This window comes from Dasypus novemcinctus, chromosome 23 (genome assembly GCF_030445035.2).
Source record: "Dasypus novemcinctus isolate mDasNov1 chromosome 23, mDasNov1.1.hap2, whole genome shotgun sequence".
Classification (NCBI taxonomy): Eukaryota; Metazoa; Chordata; class Mammalia; order Cingulata; family Dasypodidae; genus Dasypus; species Dasypus novemcinctus.
In genome coordinates, this window is record NC_080695.1 from 60,981,266 (window position 1) to 61,000,651 (window position 19,386).

The 19,386-nt window shown below is 35.2% G+C and overlaps 1 protein-coding gene across 18 annotated transcripts in view; it reads left to right on the forward strand.

Moving 5' to 3' along the window:
- Positions 1–19,386, forward strand: part of MRTFB (myocardin related transcription factor B) — a 222,541-nt gene that overhangs the window by 59,845 nt on the left and 143,310 nt on the right. For 6 of the 18 annotated variants that reach the window (XR_009183033.2, XR_009183036.2, XM_058286451.2 and 3 more), the window contains exon 3: positions 11,727–11,943. Coding sequence is in view for 14 of the 18 variants with exons in the window: in XM_058286451.2 (XP_058142434.1) it covers positions 11,790–11,943 (154 nt within the window). In the remaining 4 variants the exon portion in view is untranslated. Of the gene's footprint in view, positions 1–8,556; positions 8,701–11,726; positions 11,944–17,967; positions 18,062–19,386 lie in introns of all 18 variants that reach the window. The other 12 variants (XR_009183032.2, XR_009183035.2, XM_058286443.2 and 9 more) reach the window with 6 other exon arrangements.

Consider the following 19,386-nt stretch of genomic DNA (forward strand, 5'->3'; position numbering starts at 1 on the left):
AATTTGTTTAATCTTTTGAAGCACTGAGGGTGAAACCAAGGAAGGCATAGAATGGATTTAGTGCCACACCTAGTAGAAATTCAGTAAATATTCTTCCCTTTACGTCTTTTCCTTTGCTATTCTGGTTTCTTAAATTAAGAAACTGGATCCTTGAGAGGTTAAATGATTTGCCTGAAGTCAAATATCTCTCCCTTGAACCATATACCCTTTGTTTCAAGTTCCCACCTAGAGCACCACTAGTTTCTCAAAGTGAACACTCCCCTTTCTCTCTCACTTAACACTCATCCCTGCCTTGGTGTGGCCCCACCAGCCCTTCAAAATGCCCAAATCTAGAAACCTCAGTCAGTCACCCTCAATTCTTTAATCCCTTTACCTTTCAGATGAGGCAAGCATCAAGACTTGAAATTTTGTCTCTTAAGTATTATGTGGATTTATTCCCTTTTTCACATTTCCACTGTCTTAACTCAGTCCCTCAGCAATTTATCATTAAATTTTATCAGTTACTGGCTTCTGCCAGAATTATCTTTCCAAAATACAAATCGATTCATATCACAGTTTTTTTAGAGTCCACATTCCCTCACAATTGCGCTTTGCCTTACCAAGCCAGCCTTGTCTTTGATCACTCCATGCCATGCCCTTCGATATTAACCCCATCAAACTTTTTGCTATTATGTGTTTTTACTGATAAGATAAGCTTTTGTGCCTGGCAAACTTCTGCTCTTCCTTGAAGATTTCCTAACTTACTCAAGTGCACTTAGACATTCAATTCTCTAGGTTCCCATAGTACTTTTTGTTTTATTAGAGATATTGTAGGTTTATAGAAAAACTACACATAAACTACAGAGTTCCCATATACCACCCTTTTTATTAACAGCCTGCATTAGTATGGAACTTTTGTTACAACTTATGAAAACATTTTTATATAATTGTTGCTGTTATCTATAGTTCATCCTTTATATTAGAGGTCCCTGTCTTGTACATGCCTATGTTGTTTAAAATTTTTATTCTAATAACATTATATACAACCTAAAATTTCCCCTTTTAACTAAATCACATATATAATTCAGGATACTGTTAATTACATCCACAATCTTGTGCTGCTGTTACCATCTATTACTAAAACTTTATGATCAACCCAAATAGAAAAATCTGTATAATTTAATAATTAACTTCCCATTCCCTTCCCTCACCTCATCCCCTAGTAACCTGCTTGTTTTCAGCTCAGCTAGTTTGATCTTTTTCTAGATCCTCTAGTTTTGAGTTAAGTCTCTGATTTGAGATCTTCTTTTTTAATGTGAACATTTAGAGCTAGAAATTTCCCCCTCAGAACTGCCTTTGGTGCATTCCATAAAGTCTTTTTTTTTTTAAAGATTTATTTTTATTTATTTATTTCTCTCCCCACTCCCCTGCCCGCCAGTTTTCCTCTCTGTGTCCGCTCTCTGTATGTTCTTCTGTGACCGCTTCTATCCTTATCAGCAGCACTGGGAATCCGTGTCTCTTTTTGTTCCATCATCTTGCTGTGTCAGCTCTCCGTGGGTGCGGCGCCACTCCTGGGCAGGCTGCGCTTTCGTGCTCTCCTTACGGGGCGCACTCCTTGCATGTGGGACTCGCCTATGCGGGGTACACCCCTGCATGGCAGGGCACTCCTTGCACACATCAGCACTGAGCATGGGCCAGCTCCACACGGGTCAAGGAGCCCGGGGTTTGAACCACGGACCTCCCATGTAGTAGGCAGACGCCCTATCCATTGAGCCAAGTCCGCTTTCCCCCTAAAGTCTTGGTATGTTGTATTTTCATTTTCCTTCACCTCAATGTATTTCCTAATTTCCCTTGTGATTTCTTCTTTGACCCATAGGTTGTTTTAAGTAGTATGTTGTTTAATTTCCATATGTTTGTGAATTTTCTATTTTTCTCTCACTGATTTCTAATTTCATTCCTTTGTGGTCAGAGAAGCTACATTAAATAAAAAGTTTCAAAAATTTATTGAGACTTGTTTTATAACCTACATATGGTCTATCATACATATGGTGAGCCATGTGCTCAAGAGAAGAGGGTAATTCTACTGCTTTGTGTGAAAAGTTCTATAATATATATGTCTGTTAGGTCCAGCTGGTTTAGAGTATCTTTCAAGTCTTCTATTTTCTTACTGATTTTCTAGATGTTCTATCTATTATTGAAAGTGATGTATTGAAATCTCCTATTATCAGGGTAGTACTATCTGTTTCTCCCTTAGATTTGCCAATATTTGCCTCATATTCTTTAGGGCTCTGCTGTTAGAAGCATACATATATTTATAATTGTTAAGCTTCTTGCTGAATTGACCTCTTTATCAATATATAGTGACCTTCTTTGTCCCTTGTAACAGTTTCTGACTTAAAATATATTTTGTCTGATATTAATATAGCTCCCCCATCTCTTTTCACTTTGAACTGATTTATGTCTTTGAATTTAAGTTGCATGTCTTGTCAACACTGTGTAGTTGTGTCATGCTTTTTTGTTTATTCTGCCAATCTCTGTCTTTGACTGAGGAATTTAATCCTTTTACATTTAAATTAACTAATATTAATGCAGGATTTTCCTTTGTCATTTTGCTATTTTGTGTTCATAAGTCATTACCTTTTTGACCCTCAGTTCTTTCATTAATGCCTACTTCCTTTTTTTTTTTTTTAACTTGTACCATTTTGAATCCTTTCTCATTTCTTTCAGAATATTTTTTCATGTATTTTCTTTATGGTTACCGTGGGGTTAAATTTTTTTTTTCTTCTTTAGTTTCTTTTAAATGTTATATTAAAAAATATGAGGGCAGCAGACTTGGCCCAGTGGTTAGGGCATCCGTCTACCACATGGGAGGTCCGCAGTTTAAACCCCGGGCCTCCTTGACCCATGCGCGGTGCTGATGCATGCGAGGAGTGCCCTGCCACGCAGGGATGTCCCCCGCATAGAGGAGCCCCATGCCCAAGGAATGCACCCCGTAAGGAGAGCCGCCCAGCGTGAAAGAAAGTGCAGCCTGCCCAGGAATGGTGCCGCACACACGGAGAGCTGACACAACGAGATGACGCAACAGAAAGAAACAGAGATTCCCGTGCTGCTGACGACAACAGAAGCGGACAAAGAAGAAGATGCAGCAAATAGATACAGAGAACAGACAACTGGGGGCGGGGAGGGGAGAGAAATAAATAAATAAATCTTTTAAAGAAAAAAAAGCAAAGTGATCTAAGGAGTATTCTTAAGAAATAGTCCTGTTGAAGAAATTCTAAGTACTTAGTATAGAAATAAAAAAAATTTAAAAAAATGAGGTCCCATATACCCCCCAACCCCCTCACCCCATTCCTCCCACATTAACAACCTCTTTCATCATCGTAGCACATTCATTGCATTTGGTGAATACGTTTTAGGCACTGCTGCACCACATGGATAGTGGTTTACATTGTAGTTTACACTCTCCCCCAGTCCACCCAGTGGGCCATGGCAGGACACACAGTGTCCAGCATCTGTCCCTGCAGCACCACCCAGAACAACTCCAAATCCTGAAAATGCCCACACATCATATCTCTTCTTCCCTCTCCCTACCATCAGCAGCTACCATGGCCACATTTTCCACATCAATGCTACAATTTCTTCCATTACTAATCACAGTAGTTCCACAGCAGAACACCAGGAAGTCCACTCTAATCCATACTTTATTCCTCCATCCTGTGGACCCTGGGATGGTTATGTCCAGTCCCCTCTATATCAAGAGGGGGCTTAGATTCTATAAAATTCATATTTGATCTGATACCAGCTTATCTTCAATAGCATAAACATACACTGTTCTTATACTCATCTTTCCTTCCACTTTATTTTTGTACTTCTTACAGAATGTATCTTTGTACATGACATGTCAAAAACCATCAATTTATGATACTTGTTATGCATTTGCGTTTTGCTGCCTGTGTGGAACAAGATGTGGAGTTGTATGACAAATAATATAATACAATAGTAGTGGCATTTATAATTACCCAGATGGTTACCTTTACTAGAAGTCTATTTCTTTATATTGCTTTGACCCACTGTCTAGTGTACTTTCCTTTCAGTCAGAAGAACTTCTTCTAGCATCACTTGTAGAGAAGGTCTAGTGGTGACAAATTCTCTCAGCTTTTGTTTATCTGGGAATGTTTTAATGTATCCCTCGTTTTTGAAAGAAAGTCTCACCAGATATAAAATTCTTGGTTAACAGTTGTTTTCTTTCAGCACTGTAAATATTTTGTACCACTGCCTTCTTGCTTCCATGGTTTCTGATGTGAAACCTACTAGTGATCTTATTGGGATTTCCTTGTACATAACTTGTTGCTTTTCTCTGGTAGCTTTCAGATCTCTCTACTTGTCCTTGACATTGGACAATTTGTTACAATGTGTCTGGGTGAGGTTCTCTTTGAATTTATCCTGTTTGGGGTTAGTTGGGCTTCTTGAATGTGTGTTCATGTCTTTGGCAAAATTTGGGAAGTTTTCTGCCATTACTTCTTTGAATATTCCTTCTGCCCCTTTCTTTCTCCTCCTTCTGGGACACACTTCATGCATATATTGATATACTTGGTATCCCAGGGGTCTCTTAGGCTCTATTCCTTCTTATTCTTTTATCTTTCCGGCTCCTCAGCCTGAATCATTTCAATTTTCTTGTCTTTGAGATCCCTGGTTCTTAATTCTGTGCTGTTGAAAATATCCAGGGAATTTTTCACTTCAGTTGTTGTATTCCTCAACTCCAGTATTTCTCTGGAGAGATTTCCATATTGTTCATTCTTTTATTCAATATTACTTTAATTTTTCTCCATTTTTTCCATTATCTCCTTGAGCATATTGAGGATCATTATTTTGAAGTCTTTTTTTCTAGTAAGTCACAAGTCTGGTCCTCTTCATTGATGGTTTCTGGATTTTTATCTTGTTCTTTTGGGTGGGCCATTATTTCCTGTTTCATTGTTTGTCTTGTAATTTTTTATTGGACATTGTACAGTTTAATATTTTAAATTGTCAACTTTGGCGTTTAGTCCCTGGGGTGTCCCTTAAGTTTTTATCTAGCCAGTTTTATGGCATAGATTTTCTTGACTGTCAGGAGCTAACCAAAACAAACCAAGTTTAAAAAGTACCTTTCACTCTCTTTATAAATTGGCTCTGCATTCACAGGTAGTCTTCAGAGCTTAGCCGTTCTATCAAATAGGTCTGCCTGAGGCAAATGGGAAGTGCAAGGTTCTCTGTCTTATCTGAGCTTGCCTTGTGCAAGGAGCCTGCTTCACTTCCTGTCCTGGGCTTGTGCTTGCTAGAAGCCTTAGGAATTCCCCATTTACAAACCACAGGAGTTTGAGTCAGTGACCTCCTGTCCCTTTGAAATGGTACTCTTTCCCACTCCTGAGTGCTCTTTTGAGTGGCTTAATGCAGGTTGTCCTTTGCCCTTGGCCATTTCAACTTGTTTCTCCCATGGGCCCAGCTGTCTTAATGAGGCTCCTCTGTCTTCCGAACAAACTCTGAGAGAGCAAGCCTGAGACATTCTGGCTCAGAGTCTCAGACTTATACCTAACATGTTGACACTTATGTACGTGTGCACACAGGGGCCACTCTGCTCCCTCTGGATCAGGGACCTACAGTAGGAGTGCCAGCTGGCTCCACTCAGTGTTGTGGAGGGGGTGGGGAACAGGCCAGCAAGGACACCAGAAATTTTTTCTATGGCTTTCGAAACGGAGTTGTTATTTTTTTAATTCAGCACTTGCCCAGTTAATGCATTCCTCTAACTGTTTTCCATAGTTTTGAGGAAAGTTGCTGTCTTTAAGATTCCTCTGCCACCCTTGCCCCAGGGTGATTGGAACAATGGTAGATCTCAGAGAAGACACCTCCCTACCCCTCCTACCCCCCCCACCCCCGCCAGAGATCCAAGGTAGCTGATCAAAAGTAGATATCTGGGATTAGACCACAAACTTCCTGGAGTTTGGAGGACTAGTTCTTTATATCCCACCCTGGTACCACCAGCAAGCTGAGCTGGGAGCCAGAGCTCCAGTCTCCACTGTTAGCAGCCAAGAGGCTGGGATAAGGGTACCTGCTGCAGGGAGAGTGAAACTCACTCACCTGCCTTTATTGCCTCTTCCTCCAGGTCCTGCCAGGATACTGCACAGTGTTCCCCTAGACTCTGGAGTTTCAAAGTGGTTGATTCAGGCAGTTCCTGCCAGTTCAGTAGTTATTTTGGTGGAGGGACTGATTTCAGGAGCTTCCTTCTCCACCATCTTCCCACAGTCCTTTCCTCATGGTACTTTTTACCTATTTATATTCTACTATTTGTCACATATGCTGTAATCATTTGCTTCACTCCTTTCTTCCCACTTGTTGGACAAATTATTCATCCTCTCAAAAATATGGGGTACAAAGTGTAAACCATAATGTAAACTATAGACATTGATTAGTAGTAATGCTTCAATATTTGTTCCTCTGTTGTAACAAATGTACCACACTATTAATAGGGGAAAATGTGAGAAGGGAAGGGGATGGGGTATATGGGAATCCCCTATATTTTCCATGTAACTTTCCTGTAATCTAAAACTAATTTTAAAATAAGGTTTATTACATTTAAAAAAAGGAAAAAAATGTTAGAAAATACCTAGACATCAGCAAAAAAAGAAAGAAAAGAAAAAATTGAGGACTCCTCTATATCAGTGATTCTCAATACTGGCTACACGTTAGAATCACCACATCTCAAACCAATTATATCACAATCTCTCAAGCTGCCTCCTCCCCACCCCCAATCAAGGACTTTTTTTAAAACCTCCCCAAATGATGGTGGTAGACATCTGTTCTCAGATACTTTTCAGCCAAAGTATTCTGTTATTCATTAAACTTATACAGTCTTTTTAAATATAAAAGCATTGAAGTAATCAAACCAGGAATTAAATTGGAAAAAACTAGGGGAACAAAAATGATTTTCATGATAAGATTTAATAAAATATACAAATAGTATTTGTATATAAATATAATTTTAGAACTCCACTTTTCTGATTCTGACCTGATTATTAAGACTGAACATGAACAGATTGTATAAAGTGTTACTTTCTGTGATTCTTTTTCCTCAGTTATAAAACTGGAAGGTATGTATATTTAAATATAAATGTAAACATATTGTTAACTAAAGTGAAAAATTGGGTTAGTTCTCAGAGTTTTATTGAATCAGTTCATGAATTAGGAAGATTCCAGTCATTATGAGGTAGAAAGCAGTGGGCTTTTATAGACAGAACAAGGGAGTACACTGGGGGGGAATTTTCATTGGTTAATGCAGACTGCCTTTCCTAATATGTTTAGTACAGACGGTTGCTTAGCAATGAAGTTAGCTGGTGTAGTAATAGGAAATTGGAAATAGCTGATTGGCTGATTTAAATTCTGTTTTCTGGGAGAGCCAGATATTTACAGGGGTAGAAACTTAGATTTTGATTTTGCTAACCTGCGGCTTAGCATGAGGTACCTCTGATTGGGCCTACTAGGTTTTTTATTTTATTTTTTTACTTTAGTTTACTTTTTGTTTTGTTTCATTTTGGGGGCGGGGGGGGAGGTTGCTGCAGCCAGGGATTGAACCCAGGACCTCATATGTGAGAAGCTATGTTCAACTACTGAGCCACATCAGCTCCCTAGGTTTTATTTATCAACATTTAATTCTCAGTACGATTAAGAAATTTCATATACTAGAGAATTACACAGTAAAAGCAATGTATTATTAAGATAAATATTTTCAGTACATACTATTGACACAATTTTGTTTTATGAGTAAGTCAGAATTTTGCAATGTAAATCAGATATTTAACATATTGACATTTGGATGCTTTGGAGGAAGAACAGATAACATAAAATAACCCATGGTTGACATCACTAATTTACCTAATCCAATGACACAAAGTTCATTACCTTAAAAGTACATTTGATCTGAACATTTCAACTTGTTTGATCACAGGTCTTAATGGTAAATACTTTCCTAATGTAGGGAATTACTTTGCATATGTGGCTAACTTTGTCTTTGAACTTTTTGATCCAAGTCTGCTGTTTTAGCTTGTTTGAATTTAGACATTTATTTTCACTGGTTTTTAGCCAGGTGTTTTCCTAATGTTTGAAATTCAGTGGAGCTTTAGGGACAACCATTTTGCTGTTGCTAAAACACTTTTTGTTGACTATATTTGGATAATCTACCTGTCTGCATTTGACTGATTATATATTAAACTTGTGAAATTTGACACTATATCCTTTGAACTCCTTTATTATTTAGAGTCACTTGTACATGGCAATTATTATATATCATCTTATTTAGTAGTATTTCTTTTCAAGTAGTCATTACAGGCAATAAAATAGAGTAGAAGGAGTTTGGCATTGGACTTATACTCAGTTCAAAACAAATGTTAGCACTGATTTCAGGATCTCCTTAACCTGATAGCCTAGCAGTTTTTTACGTATTAGATCATTATTCTTTTTTTTTTTTTTTTTTTTTTTTTTGAGAGCCACATCAGCTCCCCTGAGTTGGTTTTTTCATTTGTTGGCTTGTTGTTCATTTTCCTTTTTTAGGAGGCACCAGAAACTGAACCCAGGACCTCCCATGTGGGAAGCAGGCGCTCAACAGCTTGAGCCACACCTGCTCCCCTAAATCATCAGTCTTGATGTCCATTCAGAAAAAAATGAATGCATGATTTAATAGATAAGCAAATGAAGGTGTGTTACCTCTTGCTTTTTTTCTTTCTATTTTTTCCACCCTATCTCTGGCAATGTAATATCTGATAATGGTTTGTTTTTTTCTTGAAAGCAGAAGCCATATCCCAAATTGATTTTACTAGTGTTCTCCCATGCTTTTACTTAAAGCTGGCTAAATGTTGAGTTAGTTTCACTTTGGAATGCAGTTACGTAGTATTACTGGGATTTGTAATTTAACTCCATTTTCATTTATTCTGTCAGTTCTAGACAAATTAATATTTTATGACAGTTCTTCAAAGTAAGATTGCTTTACTCTGACTAAATTATGGCTTAATGAATCAGTTCTAATGCCATTTCCTTAACATCTCAATTAGAGACTGCTGGGCAGAGAGTGTTTCTTTATGTTTGTTTGATTCTGGATTTCAGTTGCAAAAGAAAATTATCAAGCAGTTAAGTAGACTTCAGATGACAGCTTACAAATTGGTAGTAGAATTTCAGAATAGATAGTCTGTAATCCATCAGAAATGCTCATGAATGTTAAGGTAAAATTTTTTTGAACACTTATTCTTTTTTCCCTTTGCTATATTTTATGAAGATTTTCTTAGCTTATAATTTTCTCAATTTGAAGGGACATGTGGGAATTTAAGGTGAATATAATGTCAAGGCATAATAGGTTGAATAAAATTCTTGAATATAAAGAACAGATCAAAGTGTATGTTTTAAAATCTTAGGCCTAAAGAATCTTCTAGATCATTATCAATAATGTTCAGAGTTTATACATTTTGCCATTATAAGAGCATTATGGTACTTGTTAATTTGGTGTAAGCATTTTATTTTATATGAATGAATAATTTGAAATGAAAAGCCATAGTGTTGAAATATCTGGGACTCATATTTTGATATTCCTTAATGAAAGAAGTAATTTTACATACAAATTTACCTACCTAACAACTTTTTGAAGTTGACTTTATTTGCTATTAATATAGTCATTCTAGCCTTCTTGGGCTGTTTGCATGATGTTTTTGGTTTTTTTTTTCATACATATACTTTCATCCTATTTTGTGTCTTCATATTTAAATATATCATTTTTAGGCATTTTCTTTATATTTTTTTATCCATTTTGTCCATCTCTGCCTTTTAATCAAAGTGTTTAATTCATTTACTTTTAATATAATTATTGACAATGTTGGATTTAGGACTACTCTTTTACTATTTGTTCTTCATTTGTTCAACCTCTTTTTGTTTCTCCATTCCTTTCATTTTTGGGGCCTGAGTACGTTTTTAGAATTCCATTTTATTTCCCTATTGACTTTTTAACTATAAATCTTTGCTTTATTATTTTTACTTTTTAGTTTATTCTAGGTTTCTTTTAAAAATTATAGAAGTTGTGGCTTTACAGAAAATGTGTAAAGCACAGAGTTCCCATATCCCATCCTATTATTAACACCTTGCAAGGGGTTCATATCTCACAGCATAAACAATACTCAAAATGGATCAAGGACTTAAATGTAAATCCAAAAATTACAAATTGCCTGGAGGAAAATATAGGAGATAATATTTGTGACTTTGGCTTAATCAAAGATTTCCTAGCTATGAGGCAAAAACCATGATTTCTAAAAGAAAAAATTGATAAATTGGGCTTCCAAACTAAAAACATCTGTTCTTGTTCTATAAAGAACGTAAAAAGCATTAAGAGCATAAAAAGATAAGATTGGCTAGGAGAAATATTAGCAAATCACTTATCTGATGATGGACTTATGTCCAGAATGTACAAAAAACTCTTAAAACTCATTAATAAGAAGAAAGAAAAAAACAAACCATTTTTAAAATGGACAAAAGATTTGATCAGATACTTAACCAAATAAGATATATGGACGGCAAATAAGCACAGTAAAATATGTTCAACATTAGTCATTAGGGGAATACAAGTTAAAATCTCAATGAGATACTACTAAACATCCACTAAAATGGTTAAAATTGAGAATAAGCTTGACCATATCAAGTGTTGGGTAAGAATATGGGGCATCTGGAATTCTCTAACACTGCTGGTTGGAATGCAAAATGGTACAATCACTTTGGAAAACAATTTGTCAGTTTCTTAACAATGTAAATATATGACTGCCATATGAGCCATTCACTTCTTTCATAGATATTTGCCCAGGAGAAATGAAAGCATATATCCATATAAAGACTTTTATAGAAATGTTTATTGCAACTTTATTTGTAATAGTCAATAACTGGAAACAACCCAAATGTCCATCAGTAGGTGAATGGGTAAAATGTGATTTGGAGTGCTACTAAGTGGTCAATCATTTTATTGAATGTTTTGCCATGAAAAATATTACCTGCCATCCTTCTAGCTTCTGATAATAGGCTTATTACCACTCACCACTCAGCTTCTAGGCCAGTGCCACATGTTTAGGGATTTTGTTATGTCCTTGCTACTTGTGATACCAATTTTTTTATCGGTCAGAATGGGCCAGTTTATGCTGTGGTAACAAACAACCCAAAATCTCAGTGGCTTAAAATAAAATTTTGCTTCTTTGTCATGCATTTGTATGTTCATCATGGGTATGCTGAGAGTTCCGATCCCTGTTGTTCTCACTCTGAGACTCAGGCTGGTAGTTATTATCCAAAACATTGCCAGTTGTTGACAGTGTTTACTAATTTAAAGTTGCTTGATATGTAGGAGTGAAGATGGTTTATCAAGCTGTGCTTCTTTTTTATATGCATCAGCAAAGCGTTGGCTTTCTTCTCATTTTAATATGTATTAAAATCTTATTTTAAATAATGGCACCAATAGCTATATCTTTAATCCATGGCATTAAAAAATTGTTCAAAATATTTTTCAACTTTCATTTACCTTATAAGTACATTTCTGGATGGGAAGCATATTATTCCTGTATTTTTGATAGAGGGCAAATGAATCAGTAATGGCCACTCAGCAATGAATCTAAACTAGAACCCATGGTTCCCATTTTAATACTTTTGTACAAATTGCAGAAAAATAAATGTGCTGTTTAATTATGCAGTCTTTATTTTGTCAGTCTCTTTAACAGGCCACTTTTAAGGGGTGTCTTGTACCCTCTGTTGCCAGTGGCTGGAACACAATGGATCATACAGGGACAATAGACACCGAGGATGAATTGGGACCGTTAGCCCATCTTGCTCCAAGTCCTCAAAGCGAAGCTGTTGCTCATGAATTCCAGGAACTCTCCTTGCAGTCCACTCAGCACTTACCCCCTCTGAATGAAAGGAAGAATGGTGAGTTATCTAACTTGTGCAGCAAGAGCTTTGATTTTAAAACTTACCCTCTTTATCAGCCCAATACATTCTTCTTTGGTAGTAAATTTTTATCGGTTACATTTGGCAGTCTGTCACCAAGGAGAACCTCAGAGGTACTGGCTACTCAGAGGTACTTTGAATAGAAGTCATAATTTCACTTTCCATATAATCCTTTCATTATTTCCTCAGTAAATATCTTTGGTAGCAACATTATCTTTGGAAATAAGCTTTGGATTCAATCACATTAGCACAAGCAGAAGAGTTATGCTGGAATGCATTAGAAAGTAGCTTCCTATGCCAAATCCAGGGAAAATAGATGGTATAGGAATAGGTTCTCCTCTTTTTTCTCTAATATGTTAATGCATCTTAATTTCAGAATTGGCAAAATTTAAGCTATCTTAATAATCACTAAGAAAGCAAGAACTTGTTTATTTTTTAAATGCATGTTTCTTTGGGTATAGGATGTGACCATATTTTTAGTCTTTGGCTGGTCCATACTGACATGGATGTTTTCTGTTCTTTTCAGTATCTGTTCAGGAAATGTTCATTGTTCACAAAGGCAGCTCAGAGTTTCCAGTAAGCTCAGCACTGTCCATGTTTAACATAATGAATAGAAATAGATGATATAGTTATATTTGACATGTAAAACTTAAAAGAATGAAAAGAAAATGCTAAAATTTACAAATGCACTTAACATACATATTAAAAAGGCACAATTAAGAATTTCACCTTAGTTTATTGCCCTTTCCATAGTTCTAATGAGTCTTACATTTACAAATTTATTTTTTAATTTCTATTTTAAAGACCAGAAGAAATAAAAATGTATCCCTTTGAAACAGCTCTTTATGTACTTCGCTACTTATTTTTCTGGATTATAAGCCTTTCCCAATCTTTCTCATTATTGACTTTATTTTATTCAATAAAGTGCATAAAAGAAATACACTATTATTCTTAGTTCTTTAGTACATGCCTTTGGAGTGTACTCATTCTTCCTTCAAATAATGTAGATTTTAATTTGTATCTGATACTTGTCAGACACAACCCTTGCCTAGTTTGATTGCTATAAAGCAGCATTCTAGCTAGGGTGCGTGCTTTCAGAGCCTTCAGGAGGCATGGTTGATTGGTGATGGTTATCTCCTTCTATCAGTTAGGAATGTCACTATCTTAGTGGTTGAGAGAATACAGCCACATTTATTGAAACATGACTAAAATGGGATCAGATTTACACACTACACTTGGAACTACATAATGTTCAAATGATTACTTTCTAAGAAAATAAGAATTGAAATGTTATGAAATCAGACTATACAGTTGCTCAAGAAAATGACCATATGTAGTAGGGGAGGGAAGTATGTGAAGAAAGCTTATACTTTTTGGTCATTTACTTGATACAGCTCACCATAGTCTCTTGCAAAAGTTACTACATATGCCTGACTGTATAGTAAGCCCAAATATAAGGTGGTCTCCCCTTATAGACTTTTAGGAAGATAGATGAAATGGTCAGATTTTAAATTTATTAATTTAGTTATATGTACACAATTAAAATCACATTTTATGAAGCAATGCAGGCATATAGAAATACTGTTTTTATTGAGTCATTTCATGAACCCATTGTGCTCAAATTCTATACATGAATCTTTATGGTCAGTGTTTTTATCATCAGTAGAACCTTTTAATTATCCATCTAGCACTGATTTCCAGGGCATATCTTTTTTTTTTTTTTTTTTTTTTAATTATAAAGCAGCATCATTTATTTTTTTTCTCTTTATTTTTTTTAACGTTATATTAAAAAAATATGAGGTCCCCATATACTCCCCACCCCTCTCACCCCACTCCTCTGCCCATAACAACAACCTCCTCCATCACCATGAGACATTCATTGCATTTGGTGAATACATCTCTGAGCATCGCTGCACCTCATGGTCAGTGGTCCACACCATAGCCCACGCTCTCCCACAGTCCACCCAGTGGGCCATAGGAGGACACACAATGTCTGGTAACTGTCCCAGGGCATATCTTCATTTCTGTTTCTTTCATTTGAGTTACAGCAATTTTTTAATTCATGTCTGATCTAACAATGAAAATTTTATTTCTAAACCACAGTACCCATTCACGAAACAGTGAACTTTTTAATATATAAATTGTCTTGTAGTTGTATATTTATCCTCTTTATAACATAATCACTATTTTTGGTTTGTTGTTTGTTGTAGCATTTTATGGGGGTGTGGTTTTGGTTTTAGAATTTAAAATTTTTTTTAAGTAGGTAGTTCATTCACATGTATTAAAATTTAAAGAAGACCAATGGGTATATAGTGAAACTAGGTCACTCTCCCTGTCTTGTCCCTATCCAATTTCTCTCCCCAGAAGTAACTATTTTCAGTATCCTTCTTGTGAGATTATTTGACTACTTTTTAAAAAGTATTTAATGGGCTGCTTTCTAACATCTAATAGTTTTATTTTTCAAGTTGTTTTCTTGGAAATAATTGTGTTAATTTTTTCTTCTCCCCCTCCCTTCTCCTGATTCTATTAGAATATTTCTGTAAATAGCCCAAAATTAACTTTGAATGAATTTGGTCTTTAAGTAATGTGTTTTCCCCAGAGTACTTTTTTGTTCAAGATGAAGTAAATAAAACTGTATAAGGACTCAAATATGAGACATTTCCCTCTTTGCTAATGAATAATTCAGGAGGTTAAAAACCTTACCTTATAGTCAAGCATATACTCTCATTTCAGGCTTATGATATATCAGCTCTTAATTTCCATACACATTCCAAGACATGAAAAGAGTCCTGTGCAGCTATCAGAAATCTAAATCTTTGACCCAGTTCTGTGACCCGAGTGTATGGACTTCTAGCAATATGTAGATGAAAGAACCATAACTTTCTTACCTTAATCATTTTTTTCATATTCAACTTTTTTAGATCGTCTTACTGCCATGTTTAGATATTATGAAATAATCAAATTTAGATATTTTCTTGGTGTTTTATTTTTATTCCTAAGCATTTGAATTTCACTTGTTAGAATTATTTTCTTTTCTGTTGGGGAAAATGGAGATATTTCATATTTGAGTTTACTGTACAGAAGGATTACTTCATCGGACAGTTTATAAATAAACTTTACAAGAAAAATGAAGTTTACATTTAAGTAACTATTCCAGGGTCTTCCCTCTTTTTGGTTACTATTTATGTTGGCATTGGTATTGGGGCAGCAATACCAGATTACCAAAGTAGAAAAGTCAAGCTATAATTTTCCTTTACCCTTCAAAGTAATGCATTTAACTTTTCCCAACAAGTTGGCCCTTCATAAAGGAAAAAATTAGTATACACAAACACATAAATAATGTACTTTATTAAAAGAATGTATATAGAGGGAAATTGATTTTCATTTGACATTTTATGTACACAGTACTTCCATTTTTATGTTGTAATATTAACATTCCTTCATATGGTCAACATTAGGAAAAAAGGGAAAATCAGTCAAAGGGAAAGTTCTTTTAGTATATAAATAGGGAAAGCTCAGGAGCTGTATGTTGAGTACACTTTATAAAAGCAGGGAAAGGCAAAGTGGGTGGAAGCACCATACCTGAAGGTTGATCTTTTGCGGCTATAGCTCTTTCCTTGAGCCTACACTCTGACAGAGCTCAGAGGGAGAGGCTTTTTGTCCATGAGGTCATTTGCAAGACTCATTAACTGTCAAGCAGAGTGACTCTCTAAGTCTGCTGGTTGGCAAATTTAAGCTTTTAAATAATGACCAGTATTATTATAATAAAGTAAGTGGATAAGTTGATTTGGAGTTCCATTTTTAAAAACTGTTTGGTATTTTAATACGTTTTGGTATGTTTCTGTGGGTGCAGGCATTTTTAAGATAAGGATGAATCATGTCTGTTCATTTACTGTATGACCACAGATATATAAAGGCAAGTAGCATCAAGTATTTGTAAAATTAGTGTTTGCCACCATTCTCTTCCTCTATTAAAAGGCTTTTTGAAACTGTATTTACAATGAAATATTCAGCGTGTTTTAGGCCCCAGTAAGTAGGACCAACTTATTTGTTATTCTTATTTTAAAACCTTAATATTACTAGTTATTGTGATTGTTATATTTTTGAGCTTATTGTCCCATCTTGATTTTACCCTAAGATTTTTCCACCCATTTTTTTTGTCTTGGGCAAAACTATGTACCTTAGAATATACACGAGCTGTTATAGCCTAATGGAGATTGATGAGGGAAAGAGAAAATTTCCATATTCCTCCTTTACAACCAACTAGACTGTATCATAAATGGGAAGAAAATAAATAGATGGTAACTATCCAAGACATAGAACTATGAGAGTCCTGCTTTACCGTTATTACTGGGGATAATAGAAATGAATAATTTTCTGTAAAATAATCTTATTAATTTTTCCGTTAACATATTTTGGATCTTAAATTTTAAAGTAATTCTCAGGATCATCAATAAACATATTCAGAATGATATGTGTAGGTGTTTTCTTTTGATACTTTCAGGAGTTACTTTAGAATATTTAGCCTGAGAAAAGAAATACATACTCCTTGAATATAATTTTCCTTAAGTTGCTAATTTTTTTTTTAAATGAGGGCTTTAGAACTTATACAAACCACAACTGTAAAGTTAAAAAGCAAGCTGTAAACCTCCTGACTACTGCAAATGAAATTCATGATTGTGGCTACTCTCATACTCTTTGTTCCTAACAATCTCTTGAACCCTTCAAAATAAAAAAGACCTATAAATAGCTTAAGGGTGAGCTACTCTCTATTGTAATCATTTTTATAAAAAGTTACCTATTAAAGTATCATGCTTTGTTTCACAAGGTATATAAGTACCTGTAACCCTGTTCACATTCCCTTTTTTCCCTATTCTGGGTTTTTTATTTAGATAGCTTTGCTGTTAATGAGGATTTATTTTGCTTCAGTGCATTGCTAAACATTCCTAAGAGGTGTGTTGTGGGGAGGTGCAGTGTGTTCATTTGCGTTCTCCCATTTGTAACTGGCAATGAATCTGATCTTTCCTGGTCATAGCAGTATCAGAATGCTATCAGAAGCATGCTTTACTTATCGCTAAGGTGGTAGGTGAAGCTTACGATTTCAAAAATGCATCAGCAAGATCATGGGCCCCCTGAAGCACCCCTGAAACTTCACTTTAACTTATTCATACAGTTTTTAAACAGTGTCCTCTCACAGAAATACTCTTGGAGTGTCAACAATTGGTGTATTCATTATAAGATGCACACATAATAGTAGTTAACAGTAACTAGTATGTGATCATATTGTCTTATACTTACAAAAATGTTTACCTAAATTTTTGTCTTTTCTAGAGTTACTAGAGTCACAGAAATACATTATTTCTCTTTTATTTATTTTTAAAGAAGCTTTAGATTGCACATTTCTTATATAGAATGAGATCATTTTTAAAAACCATAGTCCACCATATGATTTATTTTAGATCAGTCAATAAACTGAAACTAATTTTATTAAGACACTCTTTGTGCTGTCCCTTAGCAAGTAGTTATAAAAGATACCATGTAATATAAATGACTAGTTGACAAATAGCACTCAACTATAACCCCCTAGCTATTTAGACTTCTCAAGGTACTTGTAAATGAATAGTTAGTTTATAATCATTTCCTCTGCTGGGTCTAGAGACTTAAAGTTAAGTTAAGGCTCTTTTTACTTATGTCTGCCATCTGATTCAGCCACAATGACCTTTTATAGCTAAAAAGGGAGAGGATTGATGATATTGGGCACCTGCTGTCTACCATACCTCTAAAAGGGACTGATAAACGTACAGGGTGTACTAGAAAAAAGTGATCCATGATTGTTTTTCTATTAGTTAAATTATATTTTAAGATGGGAAACAATAAGACAAATATGGTAGAATAACAAATGTATTAGAGTTTTCTTTTTGGTTTGTAGTTAATAATCTTCCAGACTTATTAGCAAATATCATACACAATGTTTTTCTAACTCCTTTAACTTAATTCATACAGTTGGCTCTCCCACCCTCACTATTATTAACAGGAAGTGTAGTCTTTTGGGAGTCAGGACTCCAGTCTCCTCTGCTGACTCAGTCTGTGAGCACAGGTAAGTCTAAGAAGCTCTCTGTGTCAACAGTATGCCCATTGTAATATCTGTATGGTAGCTTTCAGTCCATGTGTCTTTATCTGGCTGCCTTTCCTCATTGCATCATGTGTACATGATTATCACTTCTGCCTTGTGCTGTTCATTAGGCAGCAGAAACAGAAAGAAAGGAAGATAACTTCCATCTCAGTTAACAGATAGAATTTTCCATAGATACCAATTAGTAAAGATGTTGTATAATATGCTTTTCATGGATGTATTATTAAGCATACATGCCAGGTCTGTCTAATAATCTGACTCCCCCCCCCCCCCTTTTTAAAGGAAAGAGAAATAGTGACTCAATATTATTCTCAAAAATAACATGTTTAGTTTAGAATATACATCATGATCCTAGTCATGGTTTTCAAAGGTTGGCAGGTATGTGTCAACATATTTATAGTAACATCAGATTATCAGTTAAATGACAATATTTTAGCCTTTTTTAAAGGCCCAAATTATTTATACTATTTTCTGGTCATTTCTGCCATTGCTTTCATTAAGAAAAAGCTAATAACTGGGTGTCTGTTTTCACCATCTTAAATTTTTGACATATGTTCTGTCATATCTTAATAAAGATATAACAAAAAAGGCAAAAATTTGAAAAGTGATTTGCCTTTGATTCTTGTAGTCTCAGTATAAAAACTGACAACAAAACTCTCTGCTAACTTGAGATTCATAGCTAACAAGTTAGAAGACCCAATTTGACTGATGCCTAAGTCCCAACATAGCAGTTAAGAAGTCTATCAATTGGACTGCTTGATCAAGCCATCATCATTTATTACATAAAAGAAAAGTTTGCTCTTTTGGAATTCTTAGCTCTCCCAAAGTATTAAAAAATCAGTATTTTAAGGGTGGAAGTAGGATACTTTTTTTGTTGTTAGCAAACATTTATTGAATGATCATTATGTGTCTTACTCTAAAATAATGCCTAGATTTTAAGCTTTAATGCAATGTTGGCAGGTCAAAATGTAGTATATTCTCATAAATATTTATGTGTTGGGCATATAGATCTTTAAAAGTAATTCCACCAACTATGTACCGAAAATTAATTTGGAAATGATTCTTGTAGATAACTGAGCAGAAGAGCCTAGACAGGACTGTACTCCACTTATTCCACTAGATGTGTGGTGTCATGCCCCTCAAAGTCCATGCCTCTAATCTATAAACAGGAATAATGTTAGATGTGCCTCTAGGTTGTTGGGAGAATTAAATGAAATAAAGCATCTAATGTGATTAGCACTTTGATGGTACATCGTAAGTACTCAGTACATATTATAGGTACCCAGTAT